Source organism: Symphodus melops, assembly GCF_947650265.1.
Source record: "Symphodus melops genome assembly, chromosome: 12".
Lineage (NCBI taxonomy): Eukaryota > Metazoa > Chordata > Actinopteri > Labriformes > Labridae > Symphodus > Symphodus melops.
Genome location: NC_136702.1, coordinates 59,047 through 83,026, shown reverse-complemented (window position 1 = coordinate 83,026; position 23,980 = coordinate 59,047). Strand labels below are relative to the sequence as shown.

General features: G+C 40.2%; 2 protein-coding genes across 4 annotated transcripts; one reads left to right on the top strand and one right to left on the bottom strand.

Moving 5' to 3' along the window:
* Positions 1–74: 74 nt before the first annotated feature.
* On the bottom strand, positions 75–12,323 carry nmi (N-myc (and STAT) interactor). Of its 3 annotated transcripts, none has more exons than XM_079358265.1 (10): positions 12,208–12,323; positions 12,093–12,127; positions 10,690–10,737; positions 9,865–10,023; positions 9,662–9,778; positions 6,589–6,751; positions 4,944–5,050; positions 2,911–3,097; positions 2,647–2,750; positions 75–517 (listed from the first exon to the last, which is right to left on the bottom strand). In XM_079358265.1, exons 2-10 carry the CDS (start codon positions 12,117–12,119, stop codon positions 308–310), a joined length of 1,122 nt encoding a protein of 373 aa, XP_079214391.1. In that variant the 5' UTR covers positions 12,120–12,127; positions 12,208–12,323; the 3' UTR covers positions 75–307. The 3 variants fall into 3 exon arrangements, with proteins under 3 accessions (XP_079214391.1, XP_079214393.1, XP_079214392.1); XM_079358267.1 differs by having other exon boundaries at positions 10,690–10,734; positions 12,208–12,301; XM_079358266.1 differs by having other exon boundaries at positions 12,238–12,276.
* Positions 12,324–14,047: 1,724 nt separating this feature from the next.
* Positions 14,048–23,241, top strand: ubxn4 (UBX domain protein 4). The gene is made up of 13 exons (XM_079358263.1): positions 14,048–14,235; positions 15,053–15,155; positions 16,635–16,663; positions 16,978–17,096; positions 18,442–18,574; positions 18,970–19,036; positions 19,134–19,188; positions 19,321–19,485; positions 19,994–20,121; positions 20,206–20,308; positions 21,850–21,981; positions 22,152–22,369; positions 22,562–23,241. The coding sequence occupies exons 1-13, from the start codon at positions 14,154–14,156 to the stop codon at positions 22,698–22,700; spliced, it is 1,473 nt and encodes a 490-aa protein (XP_079214389.1). The 5' UTR covers positions 14,048–14,153; the 3' UTR covers positions 22,701–23,241.
* The last annotated feature ends 739 nt before the right edge of the window (positions 23,242–23,980 follow it).

Here is a 23,980-nt window from a genome sequence, read left to right as displayed (position 1 = left end):
TCCAACGTGCAGCAGTCAAACAAAGTCAATAATTACTTAAAAAAAACTTATGATGTAACAAACAGAGGCTGGTCTGATGGTTAAAGTTTTATTATTAGTAGATTAAAACAATACAATTACAATAAATGTTTCGATGAACTTAAGGATTTAAAGATAAAGATGTTGATATTTATGAATCAATAAAAAACCTCCAGTGACTGATTCAGAATTTAATACAGAAAAAGTTTAAGGTGCAGGAATCAAAGATTATGCTTCTCCTAAAAGATCACTACATTTCACCTCCTCCTCACAAGTAAACAGGAGGAGCTCACTGGAACATCTCCTCCTCCTCCTCACAGTTGAAGAAGGCCAGCAGGTGTTTCTCTTCTCGGCTCACGTACTTGATGCTCTCAATCTCTCCTCCATAGTTTCTCGGTTTCTGGAAGTGGATCTCCAAGTGATCCTGCAGATCCTCCTGATCTACCACCTCCTCGATCCCGTCCAGCAGAACGGTTCTCCTGGCAGAGCCACAGAATGTCTGCAACAGAGAAGAATATTCACTCCTCCTCTTCATCACTCCTCCTTCTCATCTTCATCACTCCTCCTCCTCCTCTTCATCACTCCTCCTACTCCTCTACATCACTCCTCCTCCTCCTCTTCATCACTCCTTCTTCTCCTCTACATCACTCCTCCTCTTCATCACTCCTCCTCTACATCACTCCTCCTCCTCCTCTTCATCACTCCTCCTCTACATCACTCCTCCTCCTCCTCTTCATCACTCCTCCTCCTCCTCTTCATCACTCCTCCTCTACATCACTCCTCCTCCTCCTCTTCATCACTCCTTCTTCTCCTCTACATCACTCCTCCTCTTCATCACTCCTCCTCTACATCACTCCTCCTCCTCCTCTACATCACTCCTCCTCCTCCTCTACATCACTTCTCTTCCTCCACTACATCACTCCTCCTCCTCCTCTACATCACTCCTCCTCCTCCTCTACATCACTCCTCCTCCTCCTCTTCATCACTCCTCCTCCTCCTCTTCATCACTCCTCCACTACATCACTCCTCCTCCTCCTCTACATCACTCCTCCTCCTCCTCTTCATCACTCCTCCTCCTCCTCTTCATCACTCCTCCACTACATCACTCCTCCTCCTCCTCTACATCACTCCTCCTCCTCCTCTACATCACTCCTCCTCTACATCTCTCCTCCTCCTCCTCTACATCACTCCTCCTCCTCCTCTACATCACTCCTCCTCTACATCACTTCTCTTCCTCCTCTACATCACTCCTCCTCCTCTACATCACTCCTCCTCCACTACTTCACTCCTCCTCCTCCTCTTCATCACTCCTCCTCTACATCACTCCTCCTCCTCTATATCACTCCTCCTCCTCTAAATCACTCCTCCTCCTCTACATCACTTCTCTTCCTCCACTACTTCACTCCTCCTCCTCCTCTTCATCTCTCCTCCTCCTCCTCTACATCACTCCTCCTCCTCCTCTACATCACTCCCCCTCTACATCTCTCCTCCTCCTCCTCTACATCACTCCTCCTCCTCCTCTACATCACTCCTCCTCTACATCACTTCTCTTCCTCCTCTACATCACTCCTCCTCCTCTACATCACTCCTCCTCCACTACTTCACTCCTCCTCCTCCTCTTCATCACTCCTCCTCCTCCTCTACATCACTCCTCCTCCTCCTCTACATCACTCCTCCTCCTCTAAATCACTCCTCCTCCTCTAAATCACTCCTCCTCCTCTACATCACTTCTCTTCCTCCACTACATCACTCCTCCTCCTCCTCTACATCACTCCTCCTCCTCTACATCACTCCTCCTCCTCTAAATCACTCCTCCTCCTCTACATCACTTCTCTTCCTCCACTACATCACTCCTCCTCCTCCTCTACATCACTCCTCCTCCTCCTCTACATCACTTCTCTTCCTCCTCTACATCACTCCTCCTCCTCCTCTAAATCACTCCTCCTCCTCTACATCACTCCTCCTCCTCCTCTACATCACTCCTCCTCCTCCTCTTCATCACTCCTCCTCCTCCTCTTCATCACTCCTCCACTACATCACTCCTCCTCCTCCTCTACATCACTCCTCCTCCTCCTCTACATCACTCCTCCTCCTCTAAATCACTCCTCCTCCTCTACATCACTTCTCTTCCTCCACTACTTCACTCCTCCTCCTCCTCTTCATCTCTCCTCCTCCTCCTCTACATCACTCCTCCTCCTCCTCTACATCACTCCTCCTCTACATCTCTCCTCCTCCTCCTCTACATCACTCCTCCTCCTCCTCTACATCACTCCTCCTCTACATCACTTCTCTTCCTCCTCTACATCACTCCTCCTCCTCTACATCACTCCTCCTCCACTACTTCACTCCTCCTCCTCCTCTTCATCACTCCTCCTCCTCCTCTTCATCACTCCTCCTCTACATCACTCCTCTTCATCACTCCTCCTCTACATCACTCCTCCTCCTCTATATCACTCCTCCTCCACTACATCACTTCTCCTCCTCCACTCCTCAGCACTTCTCCTCTACATCATTACTCATCCTACACTCATCATCATTCCTCCTCCTCTACATCACTTCTCATCCCTCCCCCTCCTCCTCCTGCCACCTCCTCTTCTGTATTTGTCTGGGTATTTTGTATACTTGTACCTGAAACTTGCTCAGTTTGTATTCGTAAACTGCTCCAACTTGAACTTTGATCTCAGAGTCCAGATCCACAAGATACTCCCCCATCAGGACCAGACTGTCTGCAACTACACACACACACACACACACACACACACACACACACACACACACACAAATACACACATATATAAATGTATTTTACATATTTCAGATAGATTAAGACTGTAGAAGTTGATAGTCGGGCTGGCTAGCTGTCTGTTACGGGGAGTGTCTGAGTGAAATCACCTCCTGGGTGGACGAAGGTGACCTTTGCAGTGCCATTGTTCTGATCGTACTGCACCTCCTCCACCTCTCCTCCTCCTCTGCTCGGCCTGCTGAAACTGATGTGCAGGCGGTCCTTGGTCCTCTCCTCTGATAGGGAGGAGACCACGCCACTTACAAGGAGCTGCTTCCTGGAAACTGGCAGGTGAACCTGAACAATCAAAAAATTCATTAAAATATCACTAGAAAAATTATAATCAGTTTGTAAACACAGTATGTGACACTAAATGTAACACTGTATGTAACACTGTATGTAACGCATTATGTAACACTGTATGTAACACTGTATGTAACGCATTATGTAACACTGTATGTAACACTGTATGTAACACAGTATGTGACACTAAATGTAACACTGTATGTAACACTGTATGTAAAGACTGAATGTGACACTATATGTAACACTATATGTAACACTGTATGTAACACTGTATGTAACGCATTATGTAACACTGTATGTAACACTGTATGTAACACTGTATGTAAAGACTTAATGTGACACTATATGTAACACTGTGTGTAACACTGTGTGTAACACTATATGTAACACTGTATGTAACACTGTGTGTAACACTGTGTGTAACACTATATGTAACACTATATGTAACACTGTGTGTAACACTATATGTAACACTATATGTAACACTGTGTGTAACACTGTATGTAACACTGTGTGTAACACTGTGTGTAACACTATATGTAACACTATATGTAACACTGTGTGTAACACTGTGTGTAACACTATATGTAACACTGTGTGTAACACTGTATGTAACACTATATGTAACACTGTGTGTAACACTGTATGTAACACTATATGTAACACTTTGTGTAACACTGTATGTAACACTGTATGTAACACTGTATGTAACACTATATGTAACACTGTGTGTAACACTGTATGTAACACTATATGTAACACTATGTAACACTGTGTGTAACACTGTGTGTAACACTATATGTAACACTGTGTGTAACACTGTATGTAACACTATATGTAACACTGTGTGTAACACTGTATGTAACACTATATGTAACACTTTGTGTAACACTGTATGTAACACTGTATGTAACACTGTATGTAACACTATATGTAACACTGTGTGTAACACTGTATGTAACACTATATGTAACACTATGTAACACTGTGTGTAACACTGTGTGTAACACTGTATGTAACACTGTATGTAACACTGTATGTAACACTATATGTAACACTTTGTGTAACACTGTGTGTAACACTGTGTGTAACACTGTGTGTAACACTGTATGTAACACTGTATGTAACACTGTATGTAACACTATATGTAACACTGTGTGTAACACTGTATGTAACACTATATGTAACACTTTGTGTAACACTGTATGTAACACTGTATGTAACACTGTATGTAACACTATATGTAACACTGTGTGTAACACTGTATGTAACACTATATGTAACACTATGTAACACTGTGTGTAACACTGTGTGTAACACTGTATGTAACACTGTATGTAACACTGTATGTAACACTGTATGAAAGGCTGTATTTGTGTTGTTTGTTATGTACTTGTGTGTTTGTTGTATGCTTGTTGTGTGTTTAGTGTGTTTGTTGTATGCTTGTTGTGTGTTTAGTGTGTTTGTTGTATGCTTGTTGTGTGTTTAGTGTGTTTGTTGTATGCTTGTTGTGTGTTTAGTGTGTTTGTTGTATGCTTGTTGTGTGTTTAGTGTGTTTGTTGTATGCTTGTTGTGTGTTTAGTGTGTTTGTTGTATGCTTGTTGTGTGTTTAGTGTGTTTGTTGTATGCTTGTTTGTTGTATGCTTGTTGTGTGTTTAGTGTTTGTTGTATGCTTGTTGTGTGTTTAGTGTGTTTGTTGTATGCTTGTTTGTTGTATGCTTTTTGTGTGTTTGTTGTACGTGGACCCCAGAAAGAGAGGCTGCTGCATTGCAGGATTCTTAATAAAGGAAAATGTAGGATGTGACATAATTGTTCAAATGGCTTTCCACAGACAAACCTCAAACTTGACTGAAGGATCCAAAGTGATTATCTTCGGTTTCACATCCACAATCTGAGCATCACAGGACACAGAACACTTTGGCATCTTCAGGATCTGAGATGCAACTGCAGGACACAGTCATACAAGTGGAAGACAGTAGATACAACTTTATATAAATGTATAAATATTTATCTTACAAAAGCATGATTTGTAATGGATGTGTTTACGGGGAAACCTTCTGGTTTAAATCAACATTGTTCACAAGTTTTGTTTAAAAAAAAAAAAGAAGAGCCTGTCTTATCAAAACGCCTGTCACAAATAGACGGGGATTTTCAGTTTTAAATAGAAGTTTTATGGTTGTAAACATTTGGATTTGCTCCAACAGAATCATCCTCATGAACTTTTATACATGCATACTGTGCCGGTACATGTGTTTGGGCCAGCCATAATGCCAGACAAAATTCAGGCCTCTGTCCCTTTTGGAGAAGCATGGTAGTTAGATAATTCGGTAGAAACTTGTCCGGGTTGCTGCTCTTTTGGTTGACCCACTTCTCTGTGCCTTTAAATTGCCTCACAGGATAAATAAAGTTCTTTGAATTTAACTGATTATTTAGCTGGGAAAAGGTAAAAAGACTCGCCCGACAGAGAACACACAGTGAGGCTTAATGAGGTCTGGGCAGTCAGCTTTAGAGAGTGTGTTTAATGACTGACTTATTATTGTGAAACTGTAATAATATTTGCTTCTTCTTTTTCCACAGCATCTTGGGTTTTACAAGACAAAACTTTTCTTTTTTTTCCTTTATTTTGGGCCACTGCGTCCCATGCGTGTTTCTCTGTGAACACTGGCGTGATATCTTCATGATCAGGAAGACCAGTGTAAACACCGTCTAACATAAATTCAGCCTCTGGCTTCTGGTATTTGAGTAAACTATTCCTGAGTTGTGAGCGAGTTTCAAACTGTGATCCAGTGTCTTCAGACGGGCAACGTTTCTTTTCCCCTCTCTGACTACCACACACACACACACACACACACACACACACACATAGATCTGTATACTTGTGGTTGTTCTGACGCTGCAGAGAGACAGAGTTGAACTCAGACCAGGCGATCACACGTGGTTACGACACCATCTTGATCTCTCTCTTTCCCCTCCTTTCTCTCTCTCACACGTGCCACGCTTGTTTGATTATGTCTAGTCTTCTTTAGTTTATAATAGTTATTTGTTTGATTCAGTTTCATTGATTAACTTGATGTTTCTTTGTTAAATAAACTCTGTTAAAATTTAAAGAGCAGTTTGTGAAAACTGGTCTATTTGCGGTATAAGCTAAAGGTGTGAGGCCTTTGTGTTCGGACTTCACACCTTTGCTTTTTTAAATACAGATCATTAATTATGAATAAGGTTAGTATCTAATTAATTAATTAATTTGAGGCTGATATTGTAATATTCAGGGTGGTGCCCCTAGGTTTATTACACTTATTAAATCAATAATTATTAATATTAATAATTAAATAAAGATAACTATTCATGTTAATTTGATAATCAAATTTTACATTATAAAACCCAATATAAATGTTGTATTTGCTCCTGAAAAACCCCAACACATGCTTTGTCCATAAATATAAAATATAAACTCTACTAAACTGTGACTCAGGCTTGCATACCTTTCTCCTCCTCAAACGTGATGAGCGCCTGACCTCTCTTTAGAGGAGCAGATGCTCTCTGAACAATCACAAACTCTCCTCTGATTGGCTGATTGTCGTCCTCTACCTGCTTGTCACTCCGAGCACTGAACTCCACCTCAGGGTCTGGGATCTGAGCATAGATCTGTTGGATGGAATAAAAAAATAATAAATTGTATCAATAACTGAATTTATGTTCACAGTTAGATAATCAGGTTATCTGCCAAAATGATCCTGCAGTGTGAGTGGTATAAAGACTTTAACATTTATTCAGAGCTAGTTGGGAAAGACCTGATTTATTTCAAAATGTATGTTTGATATTTAGCATCTCGATTATTATTTTATGGAAGTTTCTGGCAGAAGTCTTGTGTGACTACAATCACAGAGAGAGACGAGTGAGGACAGTGTCAAGTGTTATGATGGCGACCAGCAGTAAAATGTAACCTGCACAGGTGAGCTGGATAGCTGTAATGCTCACAGTAGCAATCTGACCTCCAACAGTCCCTGAAAAATATACAACCCATGTTGTCTTGAATTTCCCTCGGGATCAATAAAGTATCTATCTATCTGTCTGCATCTCCCCAGACATCTATCAACCCAAATGTAAGGAAACTGATTTTAAGTGTTTTTCTCTACCATTCACTTAGCAGAGAGTAAGAACAACACAAGCAAGGATCAAGAGAAGATCATCAGTAAGTGCAAAGGATCAGCTTTGAGTCTGATTGATTGATTGATTGACAGATTGACGGATTGACAGTTTATCAGATGGCTGTTCATCATGATCCGGGTCTGCTGAAGATTTCTGCCTGTTAAAGGAAGTTTGTTCTTCTATGATGGATTAAGCTGAACTCTTTAATATATCCATCAGTAAGGTCCTTTACCTGCTTTATGTAAACATAACAATGAGCATGTTTACCTGCTTTATGTAAACAATGAGCATGTTTACCTGCTTTATGTAAACATAACAATGAACATGTTTACCTGCTTTATGTAAACATAACAATGAGCATGTTTACCTGCTTTATGTAAACATAACAATGAACATGTTTACCTGCTTTATGTAAACAATGAGCATGTTTACCTGCTTTATGTAAACAATGAACATGTTTACCTGCTTTATGTAAACATAGCAATGAACATGTTTACCTGCTTTATGTAAACAATGAGCATGTTTACCTGCTTTATGTAAACATAACAATGAACATGTTTACCTGCTTTATGTAAACAATGAACATGTTTACCTGCTTCATGTAAACATAACAATGAACATGTTTACCTGCTTTATGTAAACAATGAACATGTTTACCTGCTTTATGTAAACATAACAATGAGCATGTTTACCTGCTTTATGTAAACATAACAATGAGCATGTTTACCTGCTTTATGTAAACATAACAATGAACATGTTTACCTGCTTTATGTAAACATAACAATGAACATGTTTACCTGCTTTATGTAAACATAACAATGAACATGTTTACCTGCTTTATGTAAACATAACAATGAACATGTTTAACTGCTTTATGTAAACAATGAGCATGTTTACCTGCTTTATGTAAACAATGAACATGTTTACCTGCTTTATGTAAACATAGCAATGAACATGTTTACCTGCTTTATGTAAACATAACAATGAGCATGTTTACCTGCTTTATGTAAACAATGAGCATGTTTACCTGCTTTATGTAAACATAACAATGAACATGTTTACCTGCTTTATGTAAACAATGAGCATGTTTACCTGCTTTATGTAAACAATGAACATGTTTACCTGCTTTATGTAAACAATGAACATGTTTACCTGCTTTATGTAAACAATGAGCATGTTTACCTGCTTTATGTAAACATAACAATGAGCATGTTTACCTGCTTTATGTAAACAATGAGCATGTTTACCTGCTTTATGTAAACATAACAATGAACATGTTTACCTGCTTTATGTAAACATAACAATGAGCATGTTTACCTGCTTTATGTAAACATAACAATGAGCATGTTTACCTGCTTTATGTAAACATAACAATGAGCATGTTTACCTGCTTTATGTAACCAATGAACATGTTTACCTGCTTTATGTAAACATAGCAATGAACATGTTTACCTGCTTTATGTAAACATAACAATGAACATGTTTACCTGCTTTATGTAAACAATGAGCATGTTTACCTGCTTTATGTAAACAATGAGCATGTTTACCTGCTTTATGTAAACATAACAATGAGCATGTTTACCTGCTTTATGTAAACATAACAATGAGCATGTTTACCTGCTTTATGTAAACAATGAACATGTTTACCTGCTTTATGTAAACATAACAATGAACATGTTTACCTGCTTTATGTAAACATAACAATGAACATGTTTACCTGCTTTATGTAAACAATGAGCATGTTTACCTGCTTTATGTAAACAATGAGCATGTTTACCTGCTTTATGTAAACATAACAATGAACATGTTTACCTGCTTTATGTAAACATAACAATGAACATGTTTACCTGCTTTATGTAAACATAACAATGAACATGTTTACCTGCTTTATGTAAACAATGAGCATGTTTACCTGCTTTATGTAAACATAACAATGAGCATGTTTACCTGCTTTATGTAAACAATGAGCATGTTTACCTGCTTTATGTAAACAATGAGCATGTTTACCTGCTTTATGTAAACAATGAGCATGTTTACCTGCTTTATGTAAACAATGAGCATGTTTACCTGCTTTATGTAAACATAACAATGAGCATGTTTACCTGCTTTATGTAAACAATGAACATGTTTACCTGCTTTATGTAAACATAACAATGAACATGTTTACCTGCTTTATGTAAACATAACAATGAACATGTTTACCTGCTTTATGTAAACATAACAATGAACATGTTTACCTGCTTTATGTAAACAATGAACATGTTTACCTGCTTTATGTAAAGTGTCTCCAGATAACACCTGTTATGAATTGACACTATACAAATAAAGATATATGATTGATTGATTGATTGATGATTGACTGATTGCTGGACCGATTGATTGATTGAGGTGTGTGGTCGTCCCCACCTTGAACTTTTGCTTGAGTTTGGTGCACTCGGCCTTCTTCTTCTGCAGTTTGTCCCGACATTTGTTCAGTTTGTCGATCAGATTCTGATTGTGCTTGATGAGGAGATTGATCTCTTTCTGAGTGACAAAATAAAGAGAGATAGTTGGAATTTGTGTCATTTTCTTTTCTTCACCATCTCATCAGGTTTCACAGTCGACTGTACCTGCACCTCCATCCTCCTCTCGTTAAAGTCCTCCTTCAATTTCTCTTGCTCTTTGGAACGTGCCATCATCTCCTGCTGAGCCTTACTCTTCACATCCTCTTCATCAAGTTTCTCCAGAGTCAGCTTGGCTTTGACATCCTCCGCCTCCTTTGTTTTATTCTGAAAGGGTCGGCAGAAGGTAGACAAACAGAGAGAAAAGAGAGTGACACATTTTAGTCAGTAAACTGTGGAGCCTGGAGGTGAGATGAGCAGAAAAATAAACCCACACAACACGCTGCAGTCTGTGTATATAAACATATCTATAGACATACCGTGTCTATAAACATATCTATAGACATACTGTGTCTATAAACATATCTATAGACATACCGTGTCTATAAACATATCTATAGACATACCGTGTATATAAACATATCTATAGACATACTGTGTCTATAAACATATCTATAGACATACCGTGTCTATAAACATATCTATAGACATACCGTGTATATAAACATATATAAATGTACCGTGTAACATACCATGTATGTAAATATACATAAACATACTGTGTATGAAAATATATATGAACATACTATGTATATAAACATATATAAACACACTGTGTATTTTAACATATATAAACATACTGTGTATTTTAACATATATAAACACTGTGTATTTTAACATATATAAACATACTGTGTATTTTAACATATATAAACACAGTGTATTTTAACTTATATAAACATACTGTGTATTTTAACATATATAAACATACTGTGTATGTAAATATAAAGACATGCACGTTTCTGTCATGAGGGTGAAATCTAACTTTCTTACCTTCCACATCTCTAACTCTTTCTTTGCCTCTTCCAGCTGAAGGTCCTCCTCATAAATCAAACAGGGATATCAATTTATTGATTTTATTTTTTACATTTTCTTTATTAATCCTAGAGGAGGAAACTGTGGTTCACTCTGTATTTGTAGAGACAGGCTTCTCATACACAAGCAGGACCTGTGGACATGCATTAATGGAGCGGCTGCCCCCACTGGAAGCGCCCCCTGAGTTGGTGGGGGTTTGGTGCCTTGCTCAAGGGCACCTCGGCAGTGCTCGAGAACTGGTCTGGCACCTAACCAGCTACCAGACTAACTTTCTTATCTTGTTCGGGACTTAAACTGGTGAACCTCCAACCCAAGTCTGAGCTACAGCCGTCCCATGAAAGTATCCATAAAGCGACAATTCGTTCAAATACTAGTCAATGTGTTTACATGATATACACATACACCTTATATGTTAATGTGTTTACATGATACACACATACACCTTATATGTTAATGTGTTTACATGATACACACATACACCTTATATGTTAATGTGTTTACATGATACACACATACACCTTATATGTTAATGTGTTTACATGATACACACATACACCTTATATGTTAATGTGTTTACATGATACACACATACACCTTATATGTTAATGTGTTTACATGATACACACATACACCTTATATGTTAATGTGTTTACATGATACACACATACACCTTATATGTTAATGTGTTTACATGATACACACATACACCTTATATGTTAATGTGTTTACATGATACACACATACACTGTATATGTTAATGTGTTTACATGATATACACATACACTGTATATGTTAATGTGTTTACATGATATACACATACACTGTATATGTTAATGTGTTTACATGATATACACATACACCTTATATGTTAATGTGTTTACATGATACACACATACACTGTATATGTTAATGTGTTTACATGATATACACATACACCTTATATGTTAATGTGTTTACATGATACACACATACACTGTATATGTTAATGTGTTTACATGATATACACATACACCTTATATGTTAATGTGTTTACATGATATACACATACACCTTATATGTTAATGTGTTTACATGATATACACATACACCTTATATGTTAATGTGTTTATATGATACACACATACACCTTATATGTTAATGTGTTTACATGATATACACATACACTGTATATGTTAATGTGTTTACATGATATACACGTACACTGTATATGTTAATGTGTTTACATGATATACACATACACTGTATATGTTAATGTGTTTACATGATATACACGTACACTGTATATGTTAATGTGTTTACATGATATACACATACACTGTATAAGAACATTGATCTGTTTATTAAGGTTTCGTAACTCTTACCTCGCCATTTTTCGTCATGTCGGCCATGATCCGACCTGAAACACAGACATGGAACTGTTCAACAACAACATGAAATCAAGTGCTTTAAATAACTTCTCTTCTCACGGCAGTCTACCTTTTCTTTAGACCAGCGGGATGATTTTACCGTTTTAAGGACTTTTTGATTTTAAGGAACAAAAAGTCCGACGAGCAGAGCAGAAACGTTTCCGACTGAAGTCAGAATCAAAAGTGAAAGTTAAAGTGAAGTCAACGTCACAAAGAGCGCTGCTGTATGGAAGGCCAACTGCGCCATAAATACATACTGATCTTCTCACACATTACACCTGATTTTAAAGTGAAGGGAGGGACTCTATCAACATGACGGTGATTATTTAATACATTTAAAGGACTCTTTTGGTATCAAGTAATTCGATAAATGTATAGACTGTAATTTGATTCTATAACAGAATGTCATTTTTATTGTCAATTTTCAAACATATGCTGGACATACAGAAAACTCATCTTTATCTGGCTGCTGTTGTGTGTGTGTGTGTGTGTGTGTGTGTGTGTGTGTGTATGTGTGTGTGATATATCTCTCCCTCCTACTACATGTTTTACAGAGGTGTGAAATGATGGAGGTCATTAAAAGGATGAATTTTTCCCTCATTTACTCTCTGAAAATGTTTTCACACTTGCCGAAAACTGCTGAAAAACTCAAGTTTTGGTGCTGAGCGTCATGTGTGAACTCAACTCGCTGAATGTTTGTCTCTTCAGCAGGAGTTTCTCCTCCAGCCTCCTGCTGTTTCTCCTGCAGAGAGTCAGAGGGAGCTGACTTAGAGAAGGCAGCAGGATATAATCAGGAGAATTCACCTGGAGCCAGTGGGAGGGGGTGGTGACCTTTATTTCACCACTGCTTCCCTTTAGAGCGAGGCATTTTTGAAATTCATGATGGAGTCAAAGTTAATTTTATTATACAGTTGATAAAGTTTTGATGAATAAAGTTTATTATTGTTGCCTGCTTCACACGGCAGGATAATTAGGCCAATTTTGGACCTGATTCTCCCCTTCCGATAATCTTAAAGATGCCCGATCATCATACAATAATATTATAAAATAAGATAATCCTGCCGCGTGTGATGTGTTCAGACCATTGCATTGCATCCTTTACGTCTGTCATGTTTCTTGACTCTGAAATCATGAATCTTGAATTTCCCTCGGGATCAATAAAGTATCTATCTATCTATCTATCTATCTATCTATCTATCACATTTGATCTCGAGAGGTTTTGCGAGGTTTCCAGTCATATCAAGGGATGTTCATGAGTGAAATCATTTCATGTGTGGTGTGTTGATGTTGCCGTGTGGCTGCACGCCATACACTATATGACCAAAACTGTGAAACCTCCGATTATTTATCGTCATGTGTGTGGTCTCTGAGGTTTGGGAAATCGGCCAACAATTTTACAATCCTGCCGTGTGAACCGGCCACTCAATGTGAAGAGTCAGATTTGTTAAAAAAAGATTACTATAGTTTGTGAAAGTGTTCTGGATCTCTGTTTGAACTGATAATTGGTGAAGAAGAAAAAGAAGACAAACCAGAAAAGAAAAGGATCAAAAGGTTGGACATATTTAGTTTGTAGTTGCAAAGATTTTATAAAACAGAAATTCAAGTATTCACTGACAGGTGTGAGGACTCGAGCACATCAGTATACAGTAACAGGAGCAGATTATAAACTATTCTTAAATATCAATACAGTCTTTAAAATCACACAGCAGAGTATATATGATATCATAAATACAATAATATAATAATATATAAATATATCAACACAGCAAACAGGCAGAATAACCACAAACATTACAGATAGTATATTATTTATTTACTAGCTGCTGTACGCACTCCAACACAGCAGGGGGCAGTAATACAAAGCTGAGTCCTTTAGAAAGGCAGAGAGCTGACGTAAGCTGTGACGTGTCTTCGTGGTGTTTGTCCCGGAAGTGTCTCCTTCCAGCTGATGTATTCAGGAAGTAGAATGTGACTCAGCTGTTAGCTTAGCTGTCAGCACAGATACAGCGGGCTAACATGATTTGGTTTCAAGGTTCGATTCCCGACGCTATCAGCTCCGCTAAACAGCGGGGCTCCGTGTTTGTGGTCGTCATCACAGGTATGTGTGTGCCCTTATCACAGATGTGTGTGTGTGTGTGTGTGTGTGTGTGTGTGTGTGTGTGTGTGTGTGTGTGTGTGTGTCGTAGGTGTGTGTCTGTGTCAGCGTGTAGCTACCGTTAGTAAGCACTAAGTTAAGAACAGCGCAAAACTGTAAAAACCTTTAACACCTAAATCACCTGTATATAACATTTAATCACCTGTATATAACATTTAATCACCTGTATATAACATTTATTCACCTGTATATAACATTTAGTCACCTGTATATAACATTTATTCACCTGTATATAACATTTAATCACCTGTATATAACATTTATTCACCTGTATATAACATTTAATCACCTGTATATAACATTTAGTCACCATAACATTTAGTCACCTGTATATAACATTTAATCACCTGTATATAACATTTAGTCACCTGTATATAACATTTAAGCACCTGTATATAACATTTAGTCACCATAACATTTAGTCACCTGTATATAACATTTAGTCACCTGTATATAACATTTAGTCACCTGTATATAACATTTATTCACCTGTATATAACATTTAATCACCTGTATATAACATTTAGTCACCTGTATATAACATTTATTCACCTGTATATAACATTTAATCACCTGTATATAACATTTAATCACCATAACATTTAATCACCTGTATATAACATTTAATCACCTGTATATAACATTCATTCACCATAACATTTAGTCACCTGTATATAACTTTTAAACAGTTTATTCACCTTAATGCACTTGTATATAACGAACATTTAAACACCTTAATCACCTGTGTGTGTGTTTCTAGGAGAGGATGAACAGTCTTCTCAGCTGATTTCCAGCTGGGAGGATGACATTGTATCAGAAACAGCCAACAGCTGCTGTGTGGCCATCAGAGTGGACGCAAAGAGGTACAGACCATACCTGCCATGAACACAACTTTAGAATCACCTGCTTTCATGTTAACTTTCATACTGCATTATTTAATACACAAACTACTCTCAACATGCTGTAATGTGTTTCTAACATGTTGTTAAATGTTTCTAACATGTTGTTACATGTTTCTAACATGGTGTTACATGTTTCTAACATGTTGTATTGTTTCTAACATGTTGTTACATGTTTCTAACATGTTGTTACGCGTTTCTAACATGTTGTTACATGTTTCTAACATGTTGTTGCATGTTTTTAACATGTTGTTAAATGTTTCTAACATGGTGTTGCATGTTTCTAACATGTTGTTACATGTTTCTAACATGTTGTATTGTTTCTAACATGTTGTTACGTGTTTCTAACATGTTGTTACGCGTTTCTAACATGTTGTTACATGTTTCTAACATGTTGTTGCATGTTTTTAACATGTTGTTACATGTTTCTAACATGATGTTGCATGTTTCTAACATGTTGTTGCATGTTTCTAACATGTTGTTGCATGTTTCTAACATGTTACGTGTTTCTAACATGTTACGTGTTTCTAACATGTTACGTGTTTCTAACATGTTGTTACATGTTTTAATGTGTTTCTAACATGTTGTTAAATGTTTCTAACATGTTTTAATGTGTTTCTAACATGTTGTTACATGTTTCTAACATGTTTTAATGTGTTTCTAACATGTTGTTGCATGTTTTTAACATGTTGTTACATGTTTCTAACATGATGTTGCATGTTTCTAACATGTTGTTGCATGTTTCTAACATGTTACGTGTTTCTAACATGTTACGTGTTTCTAACATGTTACGTGTTTCTAACATGTTGTTACATGTTTTAATGTGTTTCTAACATGTTGTTAAATGTTTCTAACATGTTTTAATGTGTTTCTAACATGTTGTTACATGTTTCTAACATGTTTTAATGTGTTTCTAACATGTTTTAATGTGTTTCTAACATGTTGTTGCATGTTTCTAACATGTTTTAATGTGTTTCTAACATGTTGTTGCATGTTTCTAACATGTTGTTGCATGTTTCTAACATGTTATATATTTCTGACATGTTGTTACATGTTTCTAACATGTTGTTATATGTTTCTAACATGTTGTTATATGTTTCTAACATGTTACATGTTTCTAACATGTTTTAATGTGTTTCTAACATGTTGTTGCATGTTTCTAACATGTTATATGCTTCTGACATGTTGTAATTTGTTTCTAACATGTTGTTGCATGTTTCTAACATGTTGTTACGTGTTTTAATGTGTTTCTAACATGTTGTTGCATGTTTCTAACATGTTTTAATGTGTTTCTAACATGTTGTTGCATGTTTCTAGCATGTTGTTATATGTTTCTAACATGTTATATGTTTCTGACATGTTATATGTTTCTGACATGTTGTTGCATGTTTCTAACATGTTGTTGCATGTTTCTAACATATTTATATTTCTTGTTTTTCACAGTGATACCTGTGTGCAGTTTTCTCAGATATGTATCCTTTTATTCACAAGTTATTGATTAACTGATTCATCTGTGAGGAGGGTTATTGATCACTGAGGAGAGTTATTGATCTGTGAGATGTATTGATTAGCCATGCAGGATCAGATCAAGATGTTTATTCTCCTCTCATTATTTTTTTTAAGGCTTAATGTTTGAGCACTCTGTTCAAGATCAAGAACTATATATTTTTAGATAAGTAGTCAAGACAGCTTTGATTGGTCAGAGAGGAGCGTTCCTAAAGTTTTTATGTAAACAGAAGTTTACACAAAGAGCTTGTGCAATTTTCCTCAAGTCCTTCCCATGAAGATCCGGTGGTGTGTATACCATCGAGCTTCTTCATTGGAGACAATGGCATTCCTCTGGAAGTCATCGCTGGCAGCGTGGCTGCTGAAGAGCTGATCAACAGAATTCACAGGGTGAAGCAGGTAATGTTATAATAGTATCATGTAAGTGAGATAATAAACATTTCACAGACCAGATCATAAACATCTACTGTACACAGATGAAATAAAAGGTCAGACAGTGATTCCAAGCTCTCTGAAGCCTGCAGTTCTTCTTCACTGTACCAGATCAGCACCCAGGAGAGACAGAAATGTTTTTCTCACCTTATTGTAATTGGTAGGTTTTTTGGTGTACTTACTACTTTTTAAGTTGTTTTTTTAAATCAGTGTTTTTAGTTTGACTGAAGTAGGTTTTCTCTTGAGTATTGTAATTCGCAGTAGCTCAGTCTGTGCCAGGTCTTGGGTTGGGAACCGGTTCAAGCCCTGGTATGGACCAAGTCTGGAAATCAGCCTGGTGGCTGAAGATGTGCCAAGTCCTCTTTCTGAACACTGCCGAGGCGCCCTCGAGCAAGGCACCAAACCCCAATACTGTTCTGGAGTGCTTGGTGGGAGCACCCCCTTCACTCTGAGACCTCACTATTAGTGCCTCTCCATAGGATCCACTTTGTGCATGAGTGTGTGTGTGTTCATTTAGTTCAGTGTATTGGTGCAAAAAACAGTTAAAATGAGAAATAAGGCCAGATAGCAAGTAGTAGGTGGGGGCCTCAGGGTCCTGGAGGTGTACAGGTGGGGGCCTCAGGGTCCTGGAGGTGTACAGGTGGGGGCCTCAGGTTCCATGAGGTGTACAGGTGGGGGGCTCAGGGTCCTGGAGGTGTACAGGTGGGGGGCTCAGGGTCCTGGAGGTGTACAGGTCTTGGTCTCAGGGTCCTGGAGGTGTACAGGTCTTGGTCTCAGGGTCCTGGAGGTGTACAGGTCTTGGTCTCAGGGTCCTGGAGGTGTACAGGTCTTGGTCTCAGGGTCCTGGAGGTGTACAGGAGGTGGACAGGTGGTAGATTACAGAGCAGATGATACGCTGCAGTCCTTTGTTGTGGCTGCAGCGTAGCAGACTGTGATGGAGGAGGAGAGGATGGACGCCATGATGGCGGTATAGAAGTGCTCCATCATGCTCTTTATATATTTTGTTTTTGTCAAAAGAAAAGAAAATGTAGAAATTGTCCTTCAATTAAAAAAAACTTTGCAATTTCAATGCTCTGGTCTTTTTTGCACACTGGGGATGCTTTAAGTACAAGCTACTTCTTACTTTGACTTGAGTCCATTTTTAAAAGTTATTAAGTGAAATATTATTAAAGTACTTTTACCTGAGGAGAATATTTGAGCACTCTTCACACCTCTAGTCAAACAGTGCGCTTAACAGTCACACCTGTAACAGTTCCACCTGTATGGCTGTCATGGTTCTGCATGCTAAACACCTTTCCCTTTTTTCTAACAGATGCATGCTCAGCAGATAGGACCACATACAATGTCTCCTGCAGAAATCAGTACCCATGACAGCACGGCTTCACATCCAGCTCCAGACTCAGAGTCAGTGGTAGATCCAGGACCGTCAGCAGCAGACACAACAGGTGTGACAAAGAAGCTCACTCTGTCTTTGTTTCTCTGTCTGTGGATGTTCTTCCCCACTCTTTAGTTCAGATTGTGATTCTGTTGAACCCCCCCCCCCCCCCCCCCACCCCTCACAGGGTTAGTCTCCCGCTGTCAGGTGCATGTGTGAACAGATCAGGAGGATTTCAGGAAATGTTGAGAATTATTTATGTGGAAACAGCTTTAAAAGTGTGTGTGTGTGTGTGTGTGTGTGTGTGTGTGTGTGTGTGTGTGTGTGTGTGTGTGTGTGTGTGTGTGTGTGTGTGTGTGTGTGTGTGTGTGTGTGTGTGTGTGTGTGTGTGTGTGTGTGTGTGTGTGTGTGTGTGTGTGTGTGTGTGTGTGTGTGTGTGTGTGTGTGTGTGTGTGTGTGTGTCAGTGAGTGCTGCTGATCAATCGTCTTCTCAGCATCAGAGTGAGGAGAACCTGGACGCTAAAGTGGAAAGGTGAGAGCACATCTGTGGCTTTTTGTTAAATTTGAATACTGTCCAGTTACTTTAGTATATTTACATTTATACTTTTCTATTTAATCTTTTGTGTCAGGTTGACAAAGAAACTGGAGGAGAGACGAGAGCAGAAAAAAGTGGGAGAAGACGAGGTGAGGGTTAGATGACCATCCGTGACATCTTATCCCCTCTGCTTCTTTGAGTTGGCTCTGCTAAAGTCAGGCTTGATTACCTGAACACAAGCTTTGGTGTTCTTGTCTCTGATTGGTCTGTTTGTGACTCAGAACGAGATCAGGAAGGAGATGGAGCGGAGGAAGATGGGCAAAGATATGCAGGACTTTAAGAAGAAACAGGAAGAGGAGAAGACGAAGAGACTCCTGGAGGAGAGGAATCGAGAGAAAGCCGAGGAGAGAGCAGCACGAGAGCGAGTGAAACAGCAGATCGCCATGGTAACGTTGCCGGCAACATCCGCCCCACAGGACCCAGAATTCTCAAAAGCCCAAGAAAAAAACCCCTGACCCCTTAATCTTCGAAATCTGATCTATATACTATTAATAATAAGAAAGATAATTTATTCATCTGAAGTGGGGGTCAGGGGTACCAACATGAGATGACTTTAAAGACCTGTCAAACTCTAATATTTAAAATATAGAGATTACACTAAAACACACAGAGTGCAGCCGGAGTGCAGAGACAAATTCCCACGGTAATTTTCCAGATTCACTCGCGTCAGCATGAGATCATACGATGTACGTGCTATAAAAGTCTTTATTGACCTTTATAAACATCAACAACCTGTTTTAATGTTGTTTCTTGTCTGACTTCCAGTTTGTTCTTTTCTGTACTATATTGATCTTCTTCGTCTTGCGCTGGCTTGGTTGCCTCTTTTGTTCTTTAGTGAACTTTCTGTTTGCCTGTATTGTTTACGTGTGTACATATTAACCCTTTATTGTTTAGGACCGCGCTGACCGGGCGGCACGTTACGCTAAAGTCCAGGAGGAGGATCGAGTGGCTAAACTGGCGGTCCAGCAGGTGAGACAGGCGGAGGAGGAGGCCAGGAAGGAGGTGCTGCTCAGGGAGAGGAGGTAACCTGCTTACTGTCTGTCTGATTGTTTATATATGTGTATATTGTTTGATAATGAATGGTGAATCGGTATGGGTGTTTACAGTACTGTGGCGAGGATACAGTTCCGGCTCCCAGATGGCTCTTCCTTCACAAACCAGTTCCCGTCACAGAGCAGACTGCAGGAGGCTCGCAACTTTGCTGTACAGGTGTGATTCTGTTTCCTTTAATACCTGAATGTGACGGATACTCTTTAAACTGTGCCTCTGTGCACTCCTCTGTGCTCCTCTCTCCTCTGTGCTCCTCTCTCCTCTGTGCTCCTCTCTCCTCTGTGCTCCTCTCTCCTCTGTGCACTCCTCTGTGCTCTCCTCTGTGCACTCCTCTGTGCACTCCTCTGTGCACTCCTCTCCCCTCTGTGCACTCCTCTGTGCACTCCTCTGTGCACTCCTCTGTGCTCCTCTCCCCTCTGTGCACTCCTCTGTGCTCCTCTCTCCTCTGTGCACTCCTCTCCCCTCTGTGCACTCCTCTGTGCACTCCTCTGTGCACTCCTCTGTGCTCCTCTCCCCTCTGTGCACTCCTCTGTGCACTCCTCTGTGCACTCCTCTCCCCTCTGTGCACTCCTCTCCCCTCTGTGCACTCCTCTGTGCACTCCTCTGTGCACTCCTCTGTGCTCTCCTCTGTGCACTCCTCTGTGCTCTCCTCTGTGCACTCCTCTGTGCTCTCCTCTGTGCACTCCTCTCTCCTCTGTGCACTCCTCTCTCCTCTGTGCTCTCCTCTCTCCTCTGTGCACTCCTCTCTCCTCTGTGCACTCCTCTCTCCTCTGTGCACTCCTCTCTCCTCTGTGCACTCCTCTCTCCTCTGTGCTCTCCTCTCTCCTCTGTGCACTCCTCTCTCCTCTGTGCTCTCCTCTCTCCTCTGTGCTCTCCTCTCTCCTCTGTGCACTCCTCTCTCCTCTGTGCTCTCCTCTCTCCTCTGTGCACTCCTCTCTCCTCTGTGCACTCCTCTCTCCTCTGTGCACTCCTCTGTGCACTCCTCTCTCCTCTGTGCACTCCTCTCCCCTCTGTGCTCTCCTCTGTGCACTCCTCTCTCCTCTGTGCTCTCCTCTCTCCTCTGTGCTCTCCTCTCTCCTCTGTGCTCTCCTCTCTCCTCTGTGCACTCCTCTCTCCTCTGTGCACTCCTCTGTGCACTCCTCTCTCCTCTGTGCTCCCCTCTCTCCTCTGTGCACTCCTCTGTGCACTCCTCTCCCCTCTGTGCACTCCTCTCCCCTCTGTGCTCCCCTCTCTCCTCTGTGCACTCCTCTCTCCTCTGTGCACTCCCCTCTCCTCTGTGCTCTCCCCTCTCCTCTGTGCTCCCCTCTCTCCTCTGTGCACTCCTCTCTCCTCTGTGCACTCCTCTCTCCTCTGTGCACTCCCCTCTCCTCTGTGCTCTCCCCTCTCCTCTGCGCACTCCCCTCTCCTCTGTGCACTCCTCTACACCTCACTCGCTACACTCGTTGATGTTGCGAGTGTTTGGTGTTTGTTAAATGAATTGATATTTCTGGTTTTTAGTTATTGGAGGTTGGATAGGGTTTGGGTTCTCGGGCTCTGGAGGGGCCCAATGTGACATTGTCTATGGTGCCCAGGATTCAGAGTCATGACCCTGCACAGGTTGTCATGGTAATAAGGTCTGGCTCAGCGTACAGACTCTCTGGAGAAGTCACAGACAGCACGATAACCTTCTCATATGTCATTATTTCCTGTTCCTGTTTCAGGAAGTGGGAAATCGCTATGGCAACTTTTCCTTAGCAACAATGTTCCCTCGGAGGGAGTTCACCGATGAAGATCTGGACCGGACTCTGTTGGAGCTGGAACTGGCTCCCAGTGCTTCTATAGTACTGCTGCCGGTGAGTTTAACGAGTCACAGACATGTTCCAGTCAGGTCTGAGCGACCCTGTCGCTATGACATGTCTCTAGTCAGTGTCTATTGATGTTTCTCTATTCAGTGTCTGATGTGTCTTGTTGAAACTAGTCTCAGGTCAATGTCTAATGCATCTGTTGTGATTGGTCCTTGCAGCAGTCCAGCAGACCTGCTAACACAGTGGCTCAGTCCTCTGGCGATGGTATCTGGGCAGTTCTGGGCACGCTCTTCTACCCTCTGCTTGCTGTGTGGAGATTCCTCAGCTCCTTCCTGTTTACGGCCACGCCCCCTTCTGGAGCATCATCCAGAGACCCCGTCGAGCACCAGTCCAACTCTTACACAAACTCCACGGCAGCATCGGACAAAACACAGCGGTGAGGTGGAACTGAGGTCTGAGTATCACCTGTCTTTCTGTAGGTGCTCAAGCATTGAGGGTTTGAGTCCTACATACAAATCCCATTCACTTTTTCTTTGATTTAAAGCCAACAGAGGGGGGTTAAGAACCTTTTATGACGAATGTGTGTGTGTGTAATTTGTGTTTTTAAGAAGTTTGTGTCTCCCCCCAGGGAAGCTCTGTCCAAACATCCTGTTGAGAAGCGTCCCAGAGAATTCAAGAAAGACGGTAAAGTTTGCCGTCTGAGGACTCAGGAGGACAGCGAGGACGACAACAACACCTGGAATGGGAATTCCACCCAGCAGATGTAGCGCCCCCCTCAGGCTTTGTGCTGTAATAGTTCAGTCTGATCCTTCTCTTCTCCTCCTGTGTTCAAGGCTTTGCTCCTCGCTTCTTCATTAAATCAATAATCATTTATTGATCCTCTCAGGGTCAGGGTAAGATTGTCTGATCCTGGTTCATCTTGGACTTGTTCGGGCTAGAGCACAGTCCAACCAACCAGGTCCAAACAAGTCTATGTATAACTGGTTTTTGTAAACCAGATCAATGTTTAACAGGTCTATGTAAACCTGGTCTATGTTGAAATGTTCTGTATAGAACAGGTCAGTGTTACCAGGCTCATCAGTGACCTTTGACCTACCTGTTGTAATGTGAGCCAGTCGATGGAATCGCTGTATTTGGGTTGCTCTACTTTGAACTCACTAGGATGATTACCTGACCTTTGACCTCAGACTATTTTGTTTTACGTTTCACCGCAAACACACACACAGCTACCTGTTGGTACTAACAGTGGATGGCTTCTGTAAATCTCCTCATTAACAATGAAAAATAAAGCAGTGTGTTTTTCAGAAAGCCTGAGCAGTGGTGTTTTTTTTTGTTTAACTTGTAAAGAACTCCAGTTATTGATTAACTTGAATATAACTAGTTATTCGTTAACTTGAATACAACCCTAACTAGTAATTGGTTAACATGAATAGAACTCTAACTTCACTAGTATTGGGTGGATCATCTCTTGATAAGGATAATCAATTGAGAGCAAACCAAAGAGTTCATTATGTTGTGTAATAAACTAAACATCTTGTTCTAGTCCTTTATTTTTTTTGCATAAAATAAATGATGAAAAACTGTAGAATAAGTACAACAGAAGAGGGGTATGTCACTCCCACCTGACCACATTGTTGGTTGTCTGTAAAAAGATAATTCTGGCAATGTTGTACTGCTGAAGGGTTCACCACAAAGTTCAACATAGCCAATTGTTCTCTGAGTAAGCTGACCCCAAAGAGCCTGAGGTTAGGTTTACTAATGATCACAATGCTTTTCAAAACGTTCTCACATGGATCAGGCTTTCTGTTGTTTAATGGTCTGGACTGGTGGGGGAGTTATACTGATTATAATCACTCTAACATCATGTGACTACATGGACTCATTCTTGCTGTATTGACAAAGCATAGTTGTTTTTATAAATATTACATCATTTGAATAAACGGGTCCTTTTTCATGTAAGAAGTCTTTGTTGCATGTATGCACAGCCTCTACCTCAGCAGCAGCTGAGACTTCAGCCGACAGGGACGTAGGCTCTTTTACACATCGT